This window comes from Trichosurus vulpecula, chromosome 8 (assembly GCF_011100635.1).
Source record: "Trichosurus vulpecula isolate mTriVul1 chromosome 8, mTriVul1.pri, whole genome shotgun sequence".
NCBI lineage: Eukaryota > Metazoa > Chordata > Mammalia > Diprotodontia > Phalangeridae > Trichosurus > Trichosurus vulpecula.
In genome coordinates, this window is record NC_050580.1 from 211,908,513 (window position 1) to 211,933,972 (window position 25,460).

At 37.6% G+C, this 25,460-nt stretch overlaps 1 protein-coding gene across 1 annotated transcript in view; it reads right to left on the reverse strand.

The window, feature by feature from the left end:
• Window positions 1-25,460, reverse strand: part of EXOC5 (exocyst complex component 5) — a 64,891-nt gene that overhangs the window by 28,561 nt on the left and 10,870 nt on the right. The window contains exons 2-6 of the mRNA XM_036735556.1: window positions 22,859-22,953; window positions 21,914-22,061; window positions 14,770-14,964; window positions 4,543-4,607; window positions 3,996-4,024 (exon numbers count right to left, since the gene is read on the reverse strand). Of these exons, the coding sequence (XP_036591451.1) occupies window positions 3,996-4,024; window positions 4,543-4,607; window positions 14,770-14,964; window positions 21,914-22,061; window positions 22,859-22,953 (532 nt within the window). The remainder of the gene's footprint in view (window positions 1-3,995; window positions 4,025-4,542; window positions 4,608-14,769; window positions 14,965-21,913; window positions 22,062-22,858; window positions 22,954-25,460) is intronic.

A 25,460-nucleotide genomic window follows, 5' to 3' on the forward strand; every position in this document is an offset into this window, starting at 1 on the left:
CAAGAGAAAGCAATGGAGAAGTACATTTGCAGGGAAGACAGGCACCAACATATAACTGAAGAGGAACAGGAGTAAAGGATATCATCAAGAAACTGTATGATAGAAAGAGAAGATGGGTTGGTCATGTGGCAAGAGTAAAGGATGATAGCTGGATGGCCAGTGTTCAGCTGGTACCCTTGAGATGGTGGGAAAAAATAAGGAAGACCTCCAGAAAGTTGGGAAGACCTCATGGCAAACTTCTGGGGAAAACATGGACCAGCATTGCACAGGATGTGCTGCTGCCTATGTCATTACGAGGAACTCCCAAATCAATGAGAGCACAGAACCACTTGAATATCAGAGATGCCACATGGCTATAAATCAACTACAATCTCTGAAGAACTAAAGTTGTAGGCCATTCAAAAAACAGTGGAGAAGCATATGGTAGGTGTTAGTATGCTGCAGCGTATCACCAATGAAGAACTTCAAAGAAACAGAACAAAGGATATCATCAGAGAGATGCATGACCAGAAGAGGAGTCAGAGCAATCATGTAGGGAGAGTGTGAGATAACTGACAAGAGAGCCCACATGGACCACTGGTAACCATGTAATGTGAAAAGAAGCCCTGGCACACCGAATAAAGTACCTGCACAGGAGTTACAGGGGGATATGAACAAAAGTAAATGGGAATGAAAAGGAAACATCTGGTTATTAGAAACTCCCTCCCCCTTCAGAATGCTCTTCCCATCTCATCTTTCTGCCCCTCAAATGTGAGTATCTTATAAAATTTTGCCTTTGGTCCTCTTCTATTCTCTTTCTACATTCATTATTTGATGGTCTTTACCTACTGTTATGGCTTCAATTATCATTTCTATACAGTTTATTCTCAAATCTACATCTTCATCCTAAATGCTCCCAAAATTGTAGTCCCATGCTTCCAAGTGTCTACCGAGTATCTCTACCTGGATGCCCCAAAATGAAGTCACTATTTTTCCTGTAAAGCTTGCCTTTCTCCCTAGCCACCTATTTCAAATGACAATGTGAAACCTGTAATCTCAGTATTATCTTTGGCTCTTCCCTCCTATTCATTCCCCATATTTAATGAGTTAGCAAATTCTAATTGATTCTACCTTCATCATAATTTCTAGCACCTTTCTTTTCATTAACACTGAAAACAGGCATTATCTCTTCTCACCTAGACTATCTCAATAATCTCTTCACTGGTCTTCCCACTAGCCTCTCCCTTCACCAATTTATCCTTCACATCACTGACTGAATAATGTTCTTAATGTATGCTGATTACTTCAAAAACTTTCAGGTGGCTCCAGGAATGGTCAATTTTAACAAACATTTATTAAGTACCTCCTACCTTCTGGATGCTGCAGCAGGTGTGGAGCATATAAGTACAAAGAATGGGATAATCCCTCTGCAAAAACTACTTGTGCTCTTCCAGTCACTTCAAAATAAAATACAAACTTCTGATCATACCATTCAAGGCCCTTTAACTTAACGGCTCCTGTTTATGTTTCTAACCCTATACTATGTCCCAACAAAACTCAACTGCCCTTCATTTTCCTCCTGCCTACACTCATTTGTTGCAATTACCTTCCTTCCTGTAAAGTTAATGGAACAGGAAGATCTTCCCCATCCATTAACAGGCCTATGTAACAACATGTGTTTAATCACAGATGTCTTGCTGCTTTGAGTTCTGGCCCAGTCCACAGCTGTGACACATCCTGAGTCACACAGAGCCCATTGTGGGATGGACTTGCCTAAGAAGGAGCTTGCTTAGGGGAAGGCTTGCCTGTAGGAAGGCTTTCACACCTTTTGGTACTAAGCTGATTAGGCAGTGAGTCAGGAGGGTTGTGATGCCTTCTGGCTCTGAGAAGTGTATACATATTCTGAGGTTGGTATTTTGCTTTGGGGGTTTGCTTATGAGAAGGACCTTTTGATTCCCTGGACCAGACTCTGAGTAGCCATTTGTTCAGATCCCTCCCAACTACTCAGATGTATCTGTGTTCCCCTGATCTGGTGGTGTATGTGGGTGGTTGTATTACCTTGTTTAAACATCTGGAGCCCTGTCTGTTGGTCTTTGTGCTAATTTTTCTGCTCATATTTTCTCCACATTCAGGGTGCTGATCTTTCCCCTGAACTAGTAAATGTAATTAAAGTAAGATGCTGACCCCTTTAAAAGCTGTCTTTCCTTCAAAAGCAGATCAGAGAACCTGTGCTAGCAGGCCATCCTGGACGTACCAGGGTGCTTGCTGTTACACTTCCTCATCTCACCTTCTTTGGTTCCCTCTCAAATTTTCCATAGCAATTTGCTCAGACCTCTCCTTTGAATTACTACATGTTAATCTAGTATCAGTTAGTTCTGCACATATACTTTACCATCACCATCACCACCACTACAAGCCCCTTAAAATCAGAGACTGTGTTGGTTGGTGCCTACCTTTGTAAACACGGTGCTTTGCACATAACAGATTCTTTAAAAATGATTGTTGATTTAAAGTTTACCCAGAAAAAGACCTTTATTGTACTAACAGAACATTTTCCTTTTGACTGTCTTCTTTTCAACATTGCAGGATGAAGGTACATACATGAAATGTTTATCAAATCTGTGGATAACACAAAGCTAGGAGACAGCCTAATGTGCTAGAATGACAGACCAAAGGAAGACAGCTGGTAAGGCAGTGAGTGTATAGAAGGCTGGGCCTAGAGGCAGAAAGAACTGAGTTCATGCTCAGATGTTTACCAGATATGTGACCCTGGCAAATTATTTATCTCTGTCTACCTCAAGTTTCCTACGCTGTAAAATGGGGATTATAAAAGTTCCTACCTCACACATTTGTTGTGAGGATCATATGAAATACTATTTGTAAAATACATTGCCTGGCACAAAATAAGTTCTTCATAAATGTTTATTCCCTCCTTCCTAACCACTCTAAACCTACAGAGCTGATAATTAAATAGCACTGTATGATTTACAAAGTAAGTTACACACAGTACTTCACTTGATCTTTGCCATGACCCTATGTGGCAGATATAACAAGAAGTATCATTTTTTCAAAGAAGGAGAAACTGAGACTCAGAGATACTAAGTGACTTGTTTATGACTACACAGTTAATAAAGGATAGGTAGAATTTGAACACAGGTCTCTCACTTGACTCCAAGTACTTTACTACTCCACATTACATGAAATTTAATAAAAATAAATTTTACAGTACCATACTTAGGTAAAAAAAAAATTGCATACATATATGATGGAAGAAGATATGCTCAAATGTTTATTAAAAATTTTTAAAGAAATTTAGGGAACTTTAAGCTCAATATGAATCAACAAGCGATTTTTCAATGCAAAAGTCAAAATATGTAATGCAATCTTATGCTGCACTGACAGAAATATAGTAATTAGAAAGATACTGTATCACTTCTACAATATCATAACAAGTTCTGAGTACTATATTAGTTGGCATTGATGAGTCTGAGCTTATTCTATTGTTATAACTAATTTAGAGCCCATTATATGGTGAATTTGATAAACAATACTGCTGAAGTTACTAACTTGATAGGGCTTGGCATAGGACTGATCCAAGGAACAACAAAGTAGACCCTGATTACCAGAATTGTCTCCCAAGGACAAGTATGTGGTTTCATTGTTCTTTTATGACCCAATCAAATAGTGACCAGGTTATAATGCATTAACACATGGTATCCTGGAAAGCCAATCCAGGATTGACTCTCGGTTAAAATCAACCATTAAGACAGAAGTTAATTACTCTCAGAAATGTAGTGAGTCAGAACTTTTCAAATGCTCTGACTTGCTATGATGAGCATCTTTATATAGGGAAAAGAGTACTGGCCTGGACATCTAGAGACAAGGGTTTAGACTGTGTCAACCACTGAAGGTCTCATTTTCCTCATCTGTACACTCAGATTAGATGATCTATAATGTCTCTTCCAGGCCTAAAATGCCATGCTTCTAAGTAGAAAAAAACAGTGACTTTCACTTACTTGCTATTTTTGATTTTACTTCAGAAAATCTGTAAAAAAGAAAAAACAAAAAAGAGATAAATATTAATGCATCACTAAATGGGAAGACCGAAAAAATTAAATACTTACAGGGCAAACACTTTATATCATTGGAATTACAATCAATTCTCAAAATCTATGGCACTGAGGGAATGAGAGATAACAATATGGCCAAACAACTTGTAACTTTACCTCCTTTTGCTCAAAAACTGACTGACTTAAGTTCTCTCCCTTTGTGTTATACATAGACACCTTTTGGTATCAAAAGAGATAAAAATCATAAAGAAAGGAATGAGGACCAAAAGATCTAGAAAATCCCAAACTATAATTGATACTTAAATTTTGGTCAATTTTATCATTGAAATATTCTAGAGGATTTTTTAAAAAACTTACCTAAATAGTTGCATAAGTTAACAAGAAATTTTAAAATACTGTTACTTACCTCAGTTTTTTAAAAATCACATAGGAAAAATTATAGTTTACAATAAAAGTTCTTATATCCACTGTAGGCTCTGACAAATAAACTTACCTATCAAAGGGTAACTCCTGAGCAATTAGGTGTAACTTTTGAATAATGTCAGCTGCCTCCTTTATCTGGAAAAAAAAAACAACAAAAATTCATGTATTTCAAGAAAAAACTACATATTTACATTACACAATCTTATCCTATAAAAATACCTTTAAAATTATTTTCAAAATTCAACATATAAAAGCCTTCTAGGCAACCAAATATTTATAATTCAAGCCTAGAATTATCTATACCTATTTACACCAGGACCTCACCATTCCAAGCTTAAATTTTGGCTTGTTATTTGACCAAAACTTTGGGTTTCTTAGGCTTCCACAGCAAAGGTATGCATAAGACATCTAAATTATTCTGTCTCACCCACTGACAGAACTAAATTTAGCCCTCACATATTCTTCTGGCTAAATCTTATAAGCTAGTCAGTATACTGTATATAAGTTGGAAGGAGATGAGAAAAGAGATAGGAGACAGAGGAATGGAAATGAAGAATGACTTAAGTAATTATATGATATAAGACTTATATGTATCACAATTGTAATATTAGGTTATCTTACACAAGTCTATCACATTAGTAAATAACACATACAAAGGGAAGTAGGTATTCCCTGTGAGAATTTTAGGATATATCCTCATTTCTATAAAATTGCAGAGAAGTAGGGATAATTTAATTCTACAGGAAGCCTTGAGTTTGTTACCTTTTTCACAATACCAGTAAAGATTTTATCATAGGAATAGCGTGTCTGTGTCTGTCTGGGTGTTTAAGGGGAAGAGAGAATGTGACCAAAAAACATGCAGAGAAACGAAAGTAAAAGAAGGAATTACATATTAATAAATAAATCTTACTATAAAAATCTAAGTGCTCAACAAATGTTGATGACAGATTGCTACTGTGGTTCAGTGATGGCAGAAAATCTGTAGTCAGATAGTAACAAAAATAATTTCTGGTTTTTTCATTCCAGGACAGCTTAGAAGAGGTAGATTTCTCTGTTCCTTATGCCCAAATCTAAAAAAGTTTTTAATGATCTGTATGTCAGAGCTAAGAATCTTTCTTTAGAGATTCTTCTCTCCCATACATATTGACAAATTTTGACAGTTTAACATGAAAGTAAATGTAAATGTCCTAACAAAATTTAGTAATTGAGAATGAAGACCAAAAGAAGTGATAAATCTATCTCAGAGAATACAATTTTAACCAACATCAGAGTGAAAGAAAAATGAATATACGTATGGGAATTCAAAACACTGACCTCTAGTTTCTTTGGAAGCCTTGATCATGACACAAGGTAAGTGTTAATTTGCTAATATTTAAAAATAAGATTACCCTTAAAAAATACCAAGAAGAAAGAAAAACCAGGTTTCAATGCTTGTTAAGTCCTATGCATAATGGAAGCACTAAAAATTTGATTCATTCTTTCTGTATGAGCCCAGACATTAAAAATATTAAAGCCAGTAACCAGATAATTAAAAAAAAAACACTTCACGGTACTAAATATAGACAAAGAAGTTTTAGTATTGTGATAACTATTTCAATATAATTGTGTTTCCTTGATAATCCTGTGCATTGTATTTTATGCATTTAAAAATATTATTCTGAGACAGGGGCCATAGTCTTCACCAGACTGCCAACAGAGTCCATGACACAAAAAGATTAAGAACCTCTTGCCCTATGGGTTTCCTTTGCTCTGCCACCATTAAATCAAAAAGTTTAACCAAAAGGTAGGACTTATCTACCTGCCTAGGAGTAATTCCTAGAATGGGACAAACACTAACATTTCCAATTCATAATAATTGTTTTTAAAAAACTGTGATGAACCAAGATTTTGAACAAAGTGTTCTATTTGTAGTCACTTGTTAGATAATGGCAAAAGTAGCTAGAGGTCATAATCAGGGGATGGTGAAGTAGACAGAATAAGCATTTCCAACTCTCTGTTGTGGAAATCATTTCAATTGTGTGCTTTAACAGCCTTCTCACAGATAGAACGTGCAATTGTAGTTCACCTTAAAGAAATAAAAAGACCACACTTGCTCAAAGTCAAAACTACAAGATCATTCTCAATTTAAGATCCTAATCTGGAAAAATGGTCTTTATGAAAATGTTTCTGGTGATACATGGTAGGTGTAATGAGATAGAACTATGTCCTGTATTTTATTAAGTACACAAATGTGTAGTATCTCTTATGGAAAAAATAAATAGATTTCAACATAAAATTGCTGACAAAGTATGGCACAGAAATTTATGCATTTATTTAAGTTTTCAAAATTTAGACAAGGATTCTAAAATTATAATTTAGGAATACTATCGATATATTAGGTGGTGTTCATTTTTATGTTTCCAATTAGTACTATGAAGTTATTTTATTGCTGTTCAGTCTTTTCACTCATGTCTGACTCTTTGTGACTGCACTAAGGATTTTCTTGGCAAAGATTCTCAAGTGATTTACCATTTCCTTCTCCAGCTAATTTTATTTTTTTAAAAAGAATTTTATTATTTATTTAATATTTTAGTTTTCAACACTGATTTCCACAAGATTCTGAGTTACAAATTTTCTCCCCATTTCTACCCTCCTCCCACTCCAAGATGGCATATATTGATTGCCCCGTTCCCCAGTCAGCCCTCCCTCCTGGCACCCTATTCCCTGCCACATCCCCTTTGCCGTTATTTTCTTGTAGGGCAGGACAGATTTCTATGCCCCATTCCCTATATATCTTATTTCTCAGTTGCATGCAAATACAACTTTTTCTTTTGAGCATCTGATTTTAAAACTTTGAGCTCCAAATTCTCTCCCCTCTTCCTTCCTATCCACCCTCCCTAAGAAGGCAAGCAATTCAACACAGGCCACATGTGTATCATTATGTAAGACACTTCCACAACACTCTTGTGAAAGACTAACTATATTTCCCTGCATCCTATCCTGTCCCCCTTTATTCAGTTTTCTCCCTTGACCCTGCCCCTGCCTCTTTTCAAAAGTGTTTGCTTTTGATTACCTCCTCCCCCTATCTGCCCTCCCTTCTATCATCCCCGCTTTTTTATCCCCTTCTCCCTACTTTCCTGTGGGGTAAGATACCCAATTGAGTATGTATGGTTATTCCCTCCTCAAGTCAAATCCAATGAGAGCAAGATTCACTCATTACCCCTCACCTGCCCCCTCTTCCCTTCCAACAGAACTGCTTTTTCTTGCCACTTTTATGTGAGATAATTTTCCCCATTCTATCTCTCCCTTTCTCTCTCAATATATTCTCTCATGCCCTATTTGTTTAGGTATCATCCCTTCATATTTACCTTATCCTGTGCCCTGTCCGTATGTGTGTGTGTGTGTGTGTGTGTGTGTGCGTGTGTGTGCGCACGCGCCTGTGTGTATGTATTCCTTTCAACTACCCTAATACTGAGAAAGGTCTCATGAATTATACACATCATCTTTCCATGTAGGAATGTAAACAAAAGAGTTCAACTTTAGCAAGTCCCTTATGATGTCTCTTTCTTGTTTACCTTTTCATGCTTCTCTTGATTCTTGTATTTGAAAGTCAGATTTTCTGTTCAGCTCTGGTCTTTTCATCAAGAATGCTTGAAAGTCCTCTATTATATTGAAAATCCATATTTTGCCTTGGAGCATGATACTCAGTTTTGCTGGGTAGGTGATTCTTGGTTTTATTCCTAGTTCCTTTGACCTCCAGAATATCATATTCCAAGCCCTTTGATTCCTTAATGTAGAAGCTGCTAGATCTTGTCTTATCCTGATTGTGTTTCCACAATACTCAAATTGTTTCTTTCTGGCTGCTTGCAGTATTTTCTCCTTGATCTGGGAACTCTGGAATTTGGCTACACTATTCCTAGGAGTTTTCTTTTTAGGATTTTTTTCAAGAGGTGATCGGTGGATTCTTTCAATTTCTGTTTTACCCTCTGGCTCTAGAATATCAGGGCAGTTTTCCTTGATAATTTCTTGAAAGATGATATCTAGGCTCTTTTTTTCATCATGGCTTTCAGGTAGTGCAATAATTTTTAAATTATCTCTCCTGGATCTATTTTCCAGGTCAGTGGTCTTTCCAATGAGATATTTCACATTGTCCACCATTTTTTCATTCCTTTGGTTCTGTTTTGTAATGTCTTGATTTCTCATAAAGTCACTAGCTCCCACTTGCTCCAATCTAATTTTTAAGGTGGTATTTTCTTCAGTGGTCTTTTGGACCTCCTTTTCCATTTGGCTAATTCTGCCTTTCAAGGCATTCTTGTCCTCATTGGCTTTTTGGAGCTCTTTTGCCATTTGGGTTAGTCTATTTTTTAAGGTGTTATTTTCTTCAGCATTTTTTTGGGTCTCCTTTAGCAAGCCATTGATTTGTTTTTCATGGTTTTCTTGTATCTCTCTCATTTCTCTTCCCAATTTTTCCTCTACTTCTCTAACTTGCTTTTCCAAAACCTTTTTGAGCTCTTCCATGGCCCGAGACCAGTTCATATTTTTCTTGGAGCCTTTTGCTGTAGGCTCTTTGACTTTGTTGACTTCTTCTGGCTGTATGTTTTGGTCTTCTTTGTTACCAAAGAAAGATTCCAAAGTCTGAGTCTGAATCTGAGTCTGTTTTTGCTGCCTGGCCATGTTCCCAACCAACTACTTGACCTTTGAGCTTTCTGTCAGGGCATGACCACTTGTACAGTAGAGAATGCTTTGTCCCAAGCTTTAGGGTCTGTGCTGCTGTTTTCAGAGCTACTTCTATTCCACTGTCACCACAAAGTCTGCCACACCAGTGCTCCTCCTCCCCCAAGAACCACCAACCAGGATTGTGACCCAGATCCAAGCAGGGCAAAGAGCTCCTTGCACTCCTGCTCTGGTCTGCCTCTTGATTCCTCCCACCGTGTGAGCCATAGACTTCAGAAGCAGCCACAGGAGCTTCTTTCTGCTGTTGGCTCCACCGTGCACCACCTCTACCACCCCCAAGGCTGGGGCTGGACTGCTTTCTAACCCCATATAGCAGTTTTCCCACTAAACTGCTCCATGTTCTTTGGTGTTTGTGAATTGAGAAGTCTGGTAACTGCTACAGCTCAATGACTCATAGCCCTAAGGCCTGCTCCGGGCAGACTCCCAGTCTGGTCTGTCCTGGTGTGGCCTATGCTGGGCTGCGCTCCACTCCCAGCACCGTGCAATAGACCCTTCCCAGAGACCATCCAGGCCGTCCTGAGCTGGAGACGCTTCCCTCTGCTATTTTCTGGGTTCCACAGCTCTAGAATTTGTTCAGAGCCATTTTTACAGGTGTTTGGAGGGATTTGGGGGAGAACTTAAGCAAGTCCCTGCTTTCCAGCCACCATCTTGGTTCCTCCAGCTCATTTTATAGATGAAGAAACAGGATTAAGTGACTTGCCCTGGGTCACATAGCTAGTTAGTGTTAGAGGCTGGACTTGAACTCAGGTCTTCCTGATTCTAGGCCTAGCGCTCTAGTCACTGTGCCACCTAGCACATTTTAGCATATACAATAAACATGTTAAAAGCATGACTATGAGAGAGGTGATACTAATGGTATCCAATGGTTCTGCTGCTTTCCTTTTAAATGTTTCTTTTATATTTAAAAATAATTATTTCTGAGATTTGTATATAACTGATATTTTTACTGAGTATTCATATGACATCGAGTAAACAACCAGAAATGTCAAATGCAGGGCCTGGCGCTATTTCTCTGTTCTTCTCACAGACAACATAGCATGTGTTTGAGTCACTGACTCTTCGGCAGCTCTGTGAATGCTGTTTCCCAGCAACAACACTTGTGCTTACACAGTTCATGGAAGTATCACTTAGCTCCAACATAATGGTTAAGCCATGGCTAACCACTGTTGGGAACTATTATCACCTGCTTTCTTCATAAGACAAGCACAATGACAGATTACTATAAACACTGGCACTGAATGACTAAACTCCTCAAAATTCTATATTGGTTATTTTGTCTTGCTACTAAAAGCTAAATTTACCACACAGGATTTACTGATATAATTTATCTAAAGCTGAATATGACTGGTTAACATGTATAACTAATCACAAATTAGATTATTTCTGTGTTGACATTACTGTTCTCAACCTAATGGTTTGTCTTAGTTTAAGGGATCATTATTCCAAATATTAAATGTTAGCAAACGTACTGCTTGCTGAATCTTGCAAAGTAATAAACTATGCTTGCTCTTACTTAAGTTCTGTTAATTAATTGCCACTTTAATGTCTAAAGCATTGGAATTTATATAGTGACAGGATGATAGATTTGGAGCAGCAATGTAGCTAAGAGGCATCTTATTAGAGTGAAAAGAACAGTGACTGGAGCTGGAGGACCAGAGTTTTACCTCCTATGTTTACTAGCTATGTGACTTTGAGCAAGTCACCACCTCCCCAAGCCTCCGTTACCACTTCTGTAAAATGAGGGAGGCAAGGGGGAGGGAGTGTCAGATGAGATGGCCTCTGAAGTCCTTTGTGACTCTAGGCTAATAGCTTCATTCCAAAGATTTGGAAACTAAGACATAGATATGATGATTGATTTGCCCCAAGGTCACAAAGGTAATAAGTAGCAGGCATGGAATTTGAACCCAGGTTTTCTGAATCCAAATACAATACTTTTTCTGTAGCACTGTACACCAGAGATGCTATATCATCTCGAAAGTCTATTTATAGGGCTAAAAAAATCTACACAAATACAACATACAAAGAAGCATGGTAATGGTCACATGGCACTCTGATCGTATCTTACCATCTAAATATAAATCAAGTTCATAATAACAAACTTGCTGGAAAATATAATAGAATCTTTTTTTTTAAAGGAAAGACTTGCATATATTTTTATTTTAACAGAAAGAGGAGTGATCAGAATAGGTTTAATTCAGATTAGTGGTTCAAAAATACCTTTAAAAAATAAGACTTTAAAAAGGCAGAAATTGCTGGGGAGTAAGATGCAAAAGAAGTGAGATATATTAACAGTTTCCTGACTGTCCTTTTTGTTTTCCCTTATATCGATCACACACACTCATGTCAGCATCTTCAGCTATATGGATAACTTCTGTTTTCCTTTCTTTTTTCCTAAACAGTGGCTGGTACACAGCCTAGGAAATGCCACAGCTATCTGGCAACCTAATATGTGAACTCTTGAATATAACAGATTATGATATAATCTGAGCTGGGAACAATCCATGATCAGCCACTGCCAATCTAAAGTTGGTGGGAGAGGGAGACAGAAAGAGAAAGTATAAATGATAAAAGGGAAACAGAGAAGCAGAAGAAAAGAATTGGGGACAGGACTGAGGACAGGTAAGCTACAGGGAAAAATGGCAAATCAGTTTAATAATTCTGCATAGCCTACACTTCTCAGGCACAAAGCAATTAAGTGAATCAATCTAATCAACAAGCACTTACTATGTGCCAGGAACTATGCTAATTGCTTGGAATAAAAGAAAAAGGAAAAACAACAGCTGCCCTAAAAGAACTTACCTTCTAATGGGATAGACAACAGAAAAATAAATTAATATATGCAAGAAAAATACAAAGTAAAGGGCAGAAAGGGCTTAGGGGACCAAGGAGGGCCAATGGTAAAAATGGTGCTTGAGCTAAGTCTTAAAGGAAGCCAGGAATTCTGACAAATTGGATATTAGGAGAGAAAGTATTCCAGGACAAATAGGGCAAAGGCAAAGAGAATGGAAAGGGAGGAAAATATGCAAGGAACTGCCAAGTAAGCCATAATGGTTAGCATGGAGGAAAGTAATGTATTAAAAGATTGGAAATAAAAGACTGAGACAACAGAAAGAGGCCAGATTGTAAAGAGCTTTAAATGCCAAACATAGGAGTTTATATTTGATCCTAAAGGTAACAGGGAATCTCTGAAGTTTTGTGCGTGTGTGTGTGTGTGTGTGTGTGTGTGTGTGTGTGTGTAATGAGTGGCTGGGGAGCAGGGGAGCTCAGTGTGTGTGACATGATCAGACCTACCCTTTAGAAAAAATCACTTTGGCAGCCATGGGGAAGACGCACTGAAGAAGGGAGAGATTTGAGTAAGGTACTCCATGTAGAAGACAATTGCAATATTCCAAAAGAGGTGTTAGTTACCAGCCTAAAGTAGAGTGGTAGCTATGTAAATGGGAAGATACATAACAGATACTCTAGAGAAATAAATGACAAGATTTGCAAATGACTGGATATGTTAAGTGAGTGAGAAAGAGGAAGAAAGAGGATACTAAAGTTGTGAACTGGGGTGACTGGAAAGATGGTGGTACCACTGACAAAAATTGCCAAGTTCCAAAGTGGGGTGAGTGTCAGATAATGAGGTCTGCTTTGGACAGGTAGAGATTCAGACACCTACAAGATATCAAGTATGAAATGCCCAACAGGCTGTCAGTAGTAAAGAACTGAAGCTCACTGACAGACTATGTCTGGATGTAGAGGTCTGTGCATCATCTGTACAGAGAAGATGGAAGCTATTGATATCATCAAGCGAGAGGGCATAGAGGGAAAAGAGAAGAGCCTTGGAGGTGATACCTACACTTAGTGGGTATGAATTAAGATTCAGCAAAGGGAGACTGAGAGGAGCAGTCAGAGGAGAGCTGAGAGGGTAGAGAAAGGAAAACAGAGGCAACAGGGCCAAATGCTCCAAAGAGGTCAAGAAGAATGATGATAGAGAAAAGCCTACTAGATTTGGCAATTCAGAGGTCGCTAGTAATTCCGAAAGGAAGTGTCAGCTGAAGGATGTGATTGGAAGCCAAACTGCCAAAGGTTTAGAGAAGAGTGAAAAGGACAGGAAGCATAGGTGCTGAGTATGTGAGACAATCATCTAGGATGTGCAATTAGAATGTAAAATGCTCACTTCTCTTTTCACAGAGCTCTCCAAAGATTAAAGAGGACATGTACACAATATTTAGAACTTCATGATTTTTGATGGATAATAAAAAGATTAAAGGAAACATAATTAAAATTAAGTTAAAACCTTACAACTTAATCCAAATTTGATCCCTAGCATGAAGCCATAGGACCTGCCTCAGCTTGATATGCCTTCTTTCTTTAGCTTTATTCTTTACTGGATGACTGTTCTGGCCTGCTTGCAAGAGGCAGGCCGGTTCACATTAGGGAAGATGACTACATCACAGATATAATGGAATATATGCACACAGAAACACGTTACCCTTTTATTTACCGTATAGAATTAGTTTTATAAAGTTAAAACCCCACATTTAAAGAAAGTAGCCTGCGCTACTATCTTACATGATCACCAAAATACTTAACTTTTCTTCTAATCTAATTCTACTATCTTATTTTACAGATAATACGATGGGAATTACACATATTAAAGGTCAATATGTCTACAAAGATATGCACTCACATATAATTGGCAAGGCATTAATTTTCTGATTTTAATAAATTGTCAATTTTATGGTTTTATATCGCCTACACATACATGGAACAAGAAGACAGTTTTGCTGACACTGAATTTTACTGCCATTTAGATAAAAATCACTCCAATATTTTTGGTGACAAAAACCACCCCAACACTCACAGGGTACATTGGAACAATTCATTAGTATTGAATTCAAAATAAATTCTTAGGAAATACTTTTGCATGCATATGCCATCCACAAATGTGTTCAAGTTTTCATGCATTTTGATTCTTTCCCTGAGGGGAAAAAAGTGAGCTAAATTTACTTTCTTTTCAAGACTGTAGAGCAGCCAATACCATGCACCCTTAGACCAGGATTAAGTGACTAGTGCCATGAAAAGGATTAACATGAAATAGTTAATTGAGATTTTTCATTTTCCAGGGTCTAAACTCTATACTCTTAATTCTTTATAGGATCCCTTTGGTTAGAAAATGAAGTGTCTTGGACCAGATCTCTGAATTATATCAGTTTAATACATAGAAAAACTTTCCGATTATAAGTTATCTTGCTCATACCCCTTCCCCTCATCCCTCCAGGAGGCCATATTCCAAACACAGATGAATTGTGGAAGAAGTTTATGGGAAAGGACTGCATTCTAAAACTGACTGTATCAGCACTTCTAAAATCTCATATAATTTCACAAATGAAAAACGTCAATATTACCATATAAAGAATTACTGAACATAAATGCTTTATCAGCAATCTACAGTAAAGTGTTGATTTCTACTTCAGAACAAAACTTTTCATAAGTCAGTCACTCTTTGGTTTGAAGTCTCACCATTTAAAGTCACAATAGCTTGTAATTAGGGCTGTGCTGTTTAATGAACTGCTTTTATCCTGCTGACAGCTCTTACCTTTTCAGAGTTTTTAAAAACATCAGACTTCAACTCTCCATCTAGAAACTCATTAAAGTATTTCATCAGTTTCTGAGCCTCCACAGCCCGTTGCCGTGGTGTGTTTACCCCCTCCAGCTGGTCACCAAGGTGACAGACCTTAGTTGCTACATAGCTGATATGCTCATCTAATTCTTGGAAATGTTGAAAGGCAACCTATAAGGAAATATTGGTAAAAGCAAAAAAAAAAAAAAAGGTTATTATTAAACAAGTACATAAACTAAATCTTTATTCTATTTTCCTAATTCAGATGATTAAAAAAAATTTTAAAACAATGTTTCAAGTATTCTATACTAAAAATAACCCAGAGTCAGGAGCCAAGATGATGAGGTATCAAAAACAAACATAGCAGAGTTCCCCTCAAATGTCTCTAAACAGATGGGAAAATGGATTAGACCAAGTTCTGACTGGGAAATTCAAAACAAAACTCACAGCAAGTCATTTTTCCAGCACAGGCCAACAAAGGGAGACAGAGAGGATCATGGATGCTGAGGACAGGGGTCTAGCCAAGAAGGGCCAGAAGGGAAAGGCTATGCACCAGAGCAATAAGAGGTTCCAGACTGAGCACAGAGAGGCCTGACCTTGTCAAGTTGTAGGAATAGATGCCAAATGACAATTCAGTGTTCACTACCCAGTTCTAGGTCACAAATCCAGGGCTGACTGAAGAGGGGATCCGTGCCTAGAAGTGGCAGTCCAGGGTAGGATAAATTGTAGTCTCTAAGCTGTGTACCAAGAATGAAGTAAGTTCAGAAGCAAGCCACAACTACATGGCTTAGATCCCAGGAGCAGAGTAAGGTCTCAGTGAAAGTTTCTTAGTCTAAAGTCATTACTATAATTATCAGGTCAGAAATCTCAAACCTGAACCTGCAGAACATAATGACTGAGTCCAGCAGCAAACTATTAGAACATCAACTGGGGCAAGCTCGCAGGTGTGCAGTTCAGAGGCAAACCCACGTCAGCAACCTGAAAACCATAAAGCCAACTCTGTCCTGGATAAGCCCACTTTGAGAGCACTGAAAACTGGCAGGTCCTGAGTTGTCCCTGAGATCCTAGAATAACTTAATACTCAATACCCTCCCCCCAAGAAAGCAGCAGTAGGATGAACCCAGATATTTCCTCCATAAATGTGTAGAACCTGAATCTAATTTAAGAGTCACCGGACAACCTGAAAGCAAAGATAAAAAACCAAAAAAAGAATAAAGACAACATAAATGAAAACTGCCCAGAACTCTTAGAACCAGAGGGCAAAATAGATATGGAAAGAATTCACCAGTCACCTCCAGGAACTTCAAAATGAAAACTCATAGGAACATTATAGCCAAAACTCACAGTTTTTAGACCAAAGAAAAAAATACTACAAGCAGTCAGAAAGAAAGACCTCAAGTACTAAAGGAACTACAATAAGGATCACACATGATTTCATAGCCATCAAGAGCAAAGGGAGCTTAGAATATGATAATCCAAAAGGCAACCAAAAATAATCTATCCAGCAAAACTGAATATAATCCTACAAGGGAACAAATTGATTTTTTAATGAAAAAGACTTCCAAGCATTCCTGATGAAAAGACCAGAGCTGCATGGAAACTCTGAAGTGCAAACATAGAAGTTAAGAGAAAAACAAAAAGGTAAACATGAGTGAGCAATCTCAAGAGATGAAGAAGGATGAACTGCTTACATTCTAATATGGAGAGATGATGCATGTGTCCCTTCAAGACCCTAATATCATTAGGAGGAAATTTAATTAGACAGAGGGCCTGGGGGTAGTTCTGTTATGTTTTGATGGTCATAAAATAACCATGCAAAGGGCAGGGAGAGAATCTGAAAGTGAGGAAGGGAGAGGAAGGATGAGGAAAGTCATATGTACAAGCAGAAGTCTATACAAACAAAGAGGACAGGGTAAGGGGTGCACTTGATATTTCTCACTCATCTGAAGGGGTCAAAGGAGAGAAAATGCACATACACAGATGAATAAAGAAAGGAAAAAAAAACCATTTTAACTTAAGAGTTAGCCTTGGACCCAAACAGGAAAGTCTCTCTCAATTAAAAGTCAAGTGTTCTCCAGATTATTGCACAGGTAGTTAAAATAACTGCTTTATTATAGTTGAAAAAAAGTATTAAAATACAAACAAATCCTTGGTACAGCTCTAGTGGTAAATAGGATAACAAAGATGATATGTACCTTGTATTATTTTTGCATAACTTTAATTTCTATATATGCTGAAAACTTTTCATTCTCAGAGATTATGAGCATTTGGTATGGCAATCACCAGCACGATAACAATCCGTCCCAGGACCTTTCTACTTGAACCATATTGAAAAAAGATAAGATGATATGATAACAATGACAAAATAATAAGAAAAGGATAGCAGGAGGATAGTGACTTGTCCCAGGACTGTTTTTAACTGAAACTCATCAAAAAAGATGAGAAAAACAACATTTCCAACAAAAAAAGAGAATGTAATAATAGCTAATGTTTACATAGTGTTTACATAATATTGAAAAATATTTTCTATCTATTGTCTCATTTGATCTTAACGACTATGTAAGTTAAGTACCCTAAGTATTACTATTATCACTTTATAGACTGGTATGGTAAAAGCAATATCCCAGGCCCTACCCCACACAGACTAGGTTAGTTTTTCCCTAAGATTTTTAAAATTATTGGCTCAGGAGCCTGAGGCTCAGATTGCTTATGGAGCTTTCTAGTAGCCTAGATCCAGAAAAATCAGATAAAAAGAATCAACAGCTACTCCCACACTCAGGATCCTGATGAGCAAACCAGTGTGGGCAACACAGAACAGGCAGCTATACCTAACTGAATCAGTGTTGTTATCTTTACTGAATCTTCTTTCCCTGCTATGATTAAAGAAACCTTTAGTTAACTGTCAGATGTTTTAAGAATTTTTATTTCATTGCAAAGACAAACCTATTCTACCAGACTGACCTGAATCAAGCCTGGCTAATAATTACATTGAGGGAACTAGGACTCAGAAAGATTAAGGAACTCAACTATAGTCACACAATTGTTAAGCACCAAAAGCAGGATTTACACTTAGGTCTACCATGACTCTAATGCTGTTTCTACTCTACCACACTGTTTTTCTCAATCAACGAATTACAGTAGTAGAGAAAACCTTGCAGAGAGCCCCAGGACAGCTAGTGAAAAGGGAAACAGCACCAAAAAATCCAGATTCTGGGGAAAGTAAAGGAGCCTAGATATCCAGGCTTTGTAATACAAGGATACAGACCTGCCAAGCAGAGGCTGTCCTACAGAGCTTGCTTAAACAGACAGGATCTATCTGTAATTACTGCTTTAATTAAATGCAAATAGGGCAGGCTTAGAGGTTTGAGGTACTATTTTAAGTAGACTAAACATTTCTTCCACAATCTTAGCAAAACTATTGTGATGAAGAACACAGTACCTTGCATACAGGCACTTAGTAAGTGTTCATTATATTTGAATTTTCAATACATGAAAGTAAAATCTGAAGTAATGAACTTTTTATGTCTAAAAATATAAGAACTGGGGGGCAGAGTCAAGATGGCGGCTGGAAAGCAGGGACGTCCCTACAGCTCTCCCCCAGGACCCTCCAAACATCTATGAAAAATGGCTCTGAGCAAATTCTAGAACTGCAAAACCCATGAAATAGCAGAGGGAAGCAGGGCTCCAGTCCAGGACAGCCTGGATGGTTGCTGGGTAAGGTCTATCACACACAGGGCTGGGAGCGGAGGGGAGCAGAGCACAGTGTGGGATGCACCCAGACCAACCACACTGGGAGCCAGGCAGAACAGGCTCCAGCATTGTGAATCAGCGAGCTGTGGCAGTTACCAGACTTCTCAACCCACAAACACCAAAGACAACAGGGAAGGTTAGTGGGAAAAACTGCAGGAGACAGAGTGAAAGGAGTTAGGGTTCGGGCCACTGCCCCAGGGGCAGCGGAGGAGGTGCAGCTATAGAACTATAGCTGCACTTGCTTCTGGCCCCAGGCCCACCTAGTGGGAGGAATTAAGGGGCTGATCAGAGCAGGACTGCAGAGCCTGCTGAAGATCAGAGTCACAGTTCGAGTTGGTGGTTGTTGGGGGAGGAGGAGTGCTGGTGTGGCAGAGCTTGCTGTGTAGAAATAGCTCTGAAAACTACAGCACAACCCCTCAAGCTTGGGACAAAGTACTCTCTACTCTACAAGCAGTCACACTCCAACAAAAAACTCAAGGATCAAGTAGTTGGCTGGGAACAGACTCAGATTCAGACTCAGACTTTGGAATCTTTCTTTGGTGACAAAGAGGATCAAAACATACAGCCAGAAAAAGTCAACAAAGTCAAAGAGCCTACAACAAAAGCCTCCAAGAAAAACATGAACCGGTCTGAGGCCACGGAAGAGCTCAAAAAGGATTTGGAAAAGCAAGTAAGAGAAGTAGAGGAAAAATTGGGAAGAGAAATGAGAGAGATACAAGAAAACCATGAAAAACAAGTCAATGACTTGCTAAAGGAGACCCAAAAAACACTGAAGAAAATAACACCTTAAAAAATAGACTAACTCAAATGGCAAAAGAGCTCCAAAAAGCCAATGAGGACAAGAATGTATTGAAAGGCAGAATTACCCAAATGGAAAAGGAGGTCCAAAAGACCACTGAAGAAAATACCACCTTAAAAATTAGATTGGAGCAAGTGGAAGCTAGTGACTTAGTGAGAAATCAAGATATAATAAAACAGAATCAAAGAAATGAAAAAATGGAAGACAAGGTCAAATATCTCATTGGAAAAACCACTGACCTGGAAAGTAGATCCAGGAGAGATAATTTAAAAATTATTGCACTACCAGAAAGCCATGATCAAAATAAGAGCCTAGATATCATCTTTCAAGAAATTATCAAGGAGAACTGCCCTGATATTCTAGAGCCAGAGGGTAAAACAGAAATTGAAAGAATCCACCAATCGCCTCCTGAAAAGGATCCCAAAAAGAAGACTCCTAGGAATAGTGTAGCCAAATTCCAGAGTTCCCAGATCAAGGAGAAAATACTGCAAGCAGCCAGAAAGAAACAATTTGAGTATTGTGGAAACACAATCAGGATAACACAAGATCTAGCAGCTTCTACATTAAGGGATTGAAGGGCTTGGAATATGATGTTCTGGAGGTCAATGAAGCTAGGATTAAAATCAAGAATCACCTACCCAGCAAAACTGAGTATCATGCTCCAAGGCAAAATATGGACTTTCAATAAAATAGAGGACTTTCAAGCTTTCTCAGTGAAAAGACCAGAGCTGAATAGAAAATCTGACTTTCAAACACAAGAATCAAGAGAAGCATGAAAAGGTAAACAAGAAAGAGAAACCATAAGGGACTTACTAAAGTTGAACTGTTTGGTTTACATTCCTGCATGGATAGATGATGTGTATAATTCATGAGATCTCAGTATTAGGGTAGCTGAAGGGAATATACATACATACATATATATACATACATATATACATACGCACGCACACACACACACACACACATATATACATATATAGCTAGACAGAGGGCACAGGGTGAGTTGACTATGAAGGGATGATATCTAAAAAAATAAAATCAAATTAAGGGATGAAGAGGAATATATTGAGAGAGAGAGAAAGGGAGAGATAGAATGGGGAAAATTATCCCACATAAAAGTGGCAAGAGAAAGCAGTTCTGTAGGAAGGGAAGAGGGGGCAGGTGAGGGGGAATGAGTGAATCTTGCTCTCATCGGGTTTGACCTGAGGTGGGAATAACATTCACACTCAATTGGGTATCTTACCCCACAGGAAAGGAGGAAGGAAATAAAAAAGGGGGGACGACAGATGGGACGGCAGATAGGGGGAGGAGGTAATCAAAAGCAAACACTTTTGAAAAGGGACAGGGTCAAGGGAGAAAACTGAATAAAGGGAGAAAGGATAGGAAGGAGCAAAATATAGTTCGTCTTTCACAACATGAGTATTGTGGAATGGTTTTACATAATGATACACATGTGGCCTATGTTGAATTGCTTGCCTTCTTAGGGAGGGTGGTTGGGGAGGGAAGAGGCGAGAGAATTTGGAGCTCAAAGTTTTAAAAGCAGATGTTCAAAAAACAGTTTTTGCATGCAACTAGGAAATAAGATATACAGGCAGTGGGGAGGCACAGAAATCTATCTTGCCCTACCAGAAAGTAAGGGAAAAGGGTATGGGGGGAGTGGGGTGACAGAAGGGAGGGCTGAATGGGGAACAGGGCAATCAGAATAAATGCCATCTTGGAGTAGGGGGAGGGTGGAAATGGGGAGAAAATTTGTAATTCAAACTCTTGTGAAAATCAATGCTGAAAACTATAAATATTAAATAAAGAAAAATATAAGAATTAATGAAATCTTTGCATTAATGCTTAAGAACAGGTTGCTCAAAATTTAAGATACAACTATGGCACCAAAGCTAAAGGATGTTCCCCATCCTCAAATCTCAAAGGTTAATCTAGGTCCAGACAAGTTATGAAATTGGTCTGTGAAGGGCTAAAGGGTCTTCTCTGGCCTAAAGATAATGCAGGGGCTTGATTATGTTCTAAATTATGCTGACCTAAGGGGGACAATCCTTCCAAATATGTATTCCCTAGACTTTAGACAGAAGTTTCCTAGCTTTGAAAGAATGAAAAGGAACATAAATTTTTCTGAGACAGATACCTCTCCCATCAGTTTATTTCCCAGACTGAGTTTGCTTTAAGTGAAAAGGTTATCAGGAGACCCCAAAGCAATAAAGGTCAACTACAAGGCCATCCTAAAGTCTTGGATCTGTTTAAAAAGAAAGGGCCAGTTCACTGGAGAAGTCTTACTAAAAACTAAGGACAGCTCTAGGATTAATCAGCTTCCTAGGTTAGAATATGTAGTCTGATTTGGCACCAACATTCACTATTAAAGCCAACAAGGGTAACTGATTCCAAGTCAGCAATTTTAGATCACTACTTTTTTTTTTTACTTCGCAAGCAGGAAAATATCAATAAAAAAATAATCATTCTCATTGTATTAAGTTTTTTTTTTTAACTGAGCATCAGAAAAAATATTTTTAAAATGAAGTACATGTCTACTTCTTTATCCTTTAGACAACTTATCCTAATTTTTACCTGATTGCTTTTCTGGAGTTCTTGTACTTTCTTAGCAAATTCCTTGGCTTCTTTCTGACACTGCTGTTCTAGTTTCTCTACCCTCCTCTGAATCCTTTCATCCATTATCTGAAGTTCTTGAATATGGTTTACAAATTCTTCTAACAATCTGTCAAAATAAAATTATAATAAAGCACAAAAACAGTTATGTCCAAACAGAATCGACTAATAAATCAATTCACATATATAATCCAAACCTAAGTAAACTCCACAGGATATTTATTTCTTTACAATCTTCTTAGGAAATTATTTTTAACAACAGTATTTAAATCTTCCCACTATTTCATACTTTTTTTTTGGCCTTGTTCAGGGCTTAAAACCTTAAAAACATGTATGTTATTTTAGAAATACATCTGGTTGTTGAAATGAAAATTATTGTTCCATAGATAAATCATGCTGAAAGTTTAACTCTGGGCCCAACTGCCCACCAATCATGAGATATGCACCCAGGAACTACAAAATAATTTTAATATAAGTCTAACGAAAATCATCAGGAAGATAAAATGTGTTGCAAATCATATAATACATTCCAAAATGCAACATATATTAATTCTTGATGACTTCTACAATTTGCAATGCTCAAGTTTGTTCATATCATTGAAACTGATTGTATTTAAGACATGTTTAATATATTTCTGTTTTAGAAAGGCAATATCTATAATATAACTTATTTTAAGTTTTCGTTAAATGATCATGTCAGTAAACCAGATGAAAGTCTTCAAAATGAAGTCATCACACAAATTCAAAAACACTGACCATTTAAAAGAAAACATCTCACTTCTGAAACACTACAGATTTTGTTTATGTTTGGTAAATTTAAGTCAGATAGAAATTTTATTTTGAAAGCAAAAAGCAAAAATGTAGCCACACCAAAAGATAGACTGATGTAGAAAATTTTCACTTCACCTTTTGGGATCAAAAGCTTCAGGTCCTCCTCGAGAGCCTCCTCCAGGAGTTCTCCATACCAGACGTTCAATGTACTCATCTGCCACAAAAGGCTCCTAATTTGTAAAATAAATATTTGTTGACACAGCTCCAAAGAGAGCAGTTTGATAATACTATTAACAGGGTCTTAAGAGTTGGATTTTGAGAGTTTAAAAGGTAGTTAAAGGAATGCGCAATAATTATATTACCAAATATTTAAAACATAAATTCTGGAAGAACCTGTTATTAAAATATAATGTTTTGGGGCAGGTAGGTGGCACAGTGAGTACAGCACTGGCCCTGGAGTCAGGAGGACCTGAGCTCAAATCCGCCCTCAGACACATGACACACCTACTAGCTGTGTGACCTCGGGCCAGTCACTTAACCCCAACTGCCCGGCCTTCCCCCCTCAAAAAAAAAAAAATACAGTGCTTCAACAAAATGTGCACACCTACTAACAACATCTGAATCAAATATATAACTTTTGGAAAGAGGACTTGTGAACTATTCTATCAGTCTAAGTTAATGCTCAACCTCAGCTTCTATACCTTTTTAGAATGACAGTACCAACATGTGTCCACATTTCTGTACTACTGTGTATATATGTATACACTCACCCACTATTCCTGGTCCTGACCATTTGGAGTTCCTCTTTCATCACAAATAAAAGCAACATTAAAAAAAAAATCTGTGCTGATGTATTTCATTTTCCTGTCTACTGTCCTGTTTTCATTTTAAAATGCTGTTGGGATAATCTGATTGAAGTGGATTCAATGCCAAGTTCTTTGTAGGCTCATTTGTTGTTATTTTATTACGTAACACTACACACACACACACACACACACACACACACACACACACACAGAGTTCCCAAAATAATAATAATCATCTTTGGACTGAGAATAGGAAAAAATGGCTAACAGAAACCTAAAGTCCTTCGTTTCATCTCCTATCAATGTCCCAAGGACACCAATGTCTCTTCTTTCCTCTTATCCTCTAGCGTACAGATAAGGAAAAAAAAAGCCTTTTTTGTTGTTTTTAGCATTCATCAGCAGGGTCATTTGAGCTTCAATGGTAGAGTTTTTATTCTTTGAGATTCATAACACTCTTGTGTTCATACAGAGTTACCTCTCCTTGCTTCAATCTTCCAAACATGTCTGTTTAAATTCTAACTTAGACAACAAATTCTCTACATATTAACAGTGTCAGTTTATACAGTCCATTCTCTTCATCCGAAGCACTTGTATTTGTCTTCAGAATTTCATTTGTTTCAAATGTTTCTTTGCTCAGTAAATTGAGATAATATCAGCATCTCAGTTTTTTCTATTTTTTAAAAATGTTTTAACGGCAAACCATGGATACAGTGACCAAATCTAACAGTGTATTCAGTAGAGAGAAGGGAAATATTTTTCAACATTAGTTCAATCAAGACAGGTCATTACACAGATCTGAATTTTGGTGTGAAATTCAGTGTTCTTTCTTTTACTCTTTTGTTCAGTATGCTGTATATGTTGTTCTCTTAATTTTAGCTACTTCATTATGAATTAGTTCCCAGAAATGTTTCTGAACATTTCTGAATTTTTTCATATTTATCATTTCTTATGGCATAATCATATTCCCTTACCATATACCACAATTTGTTCACCCATTCCCCAATCAACTGGCACCCATTTTCCTTCTGGCTTTTTTGGTATCACAAAAGTTATCTCACAATTGCTCAAAAATGGTCATTATCTGACAAGCTTTTTGTTTGCTTATGATACGTCTGAATGCATCACTGAACCTTTTAATGTTACAAAACAAATCCTCTCCCAAGCTGGTGTGAATTGCTGTACTTGTAGCTGAACCTTAAACAAGATAGCTTCTGAAGCAGCTCCATATGCCTGCTGTTTACACAGTTACTAATGAATGGAGATTAATAGAGGGTTGGGTAGAAACCAAGGCTGAGATAATCTAGGACAAGGGTGAACCTCTATCATAAATACAGGTTAAAACTCTAATTTAACCAAGGTTTAATTTTCTTAGATCAAATCCTTTTTTCATTTTTAAATTTTTATTGACATTTTTGTTGGTTTTTATACCATTTTCATTTCCAAATCTTCCTTAAAACAAAAAATAACAATTTCATTCTTTAGAATATTCCATTCTTTTGTATACTTTTTTTTTGGAGGGGGTAAGGAACGGCAATTGGGGCTAAGCGACTTGCCCAAGGTCACACAGCTAGTAAGTGTGTCAAGTGTCTGAAGGCGGATTTGAACTCAGGTCCTCCTGACTCCAGGGCCAGTGCTCTACTTACTGGGCCACCTACCTGCCCCTCTTTTATATAATTTTGTCCCTGGGATCTTACCCACTCTTTCTCTGAAATGTTTAAAATTTGCAGTCCTCAAACTTGAGATACGCATCAAATTATGCCTAGCTTTCATCTACTTATCTTTAAATTACTCTAATCTTTCTAATCCTAATAATCAAATCCTTCCAATATTTCCATTATTTCTATTCTGACAACGAGTTCCTCCTTATTGATCGCAAATAAGTTAAGGACAAGCAGTTCTTCATGTCATTTTGATGAATGAAATTATAATGG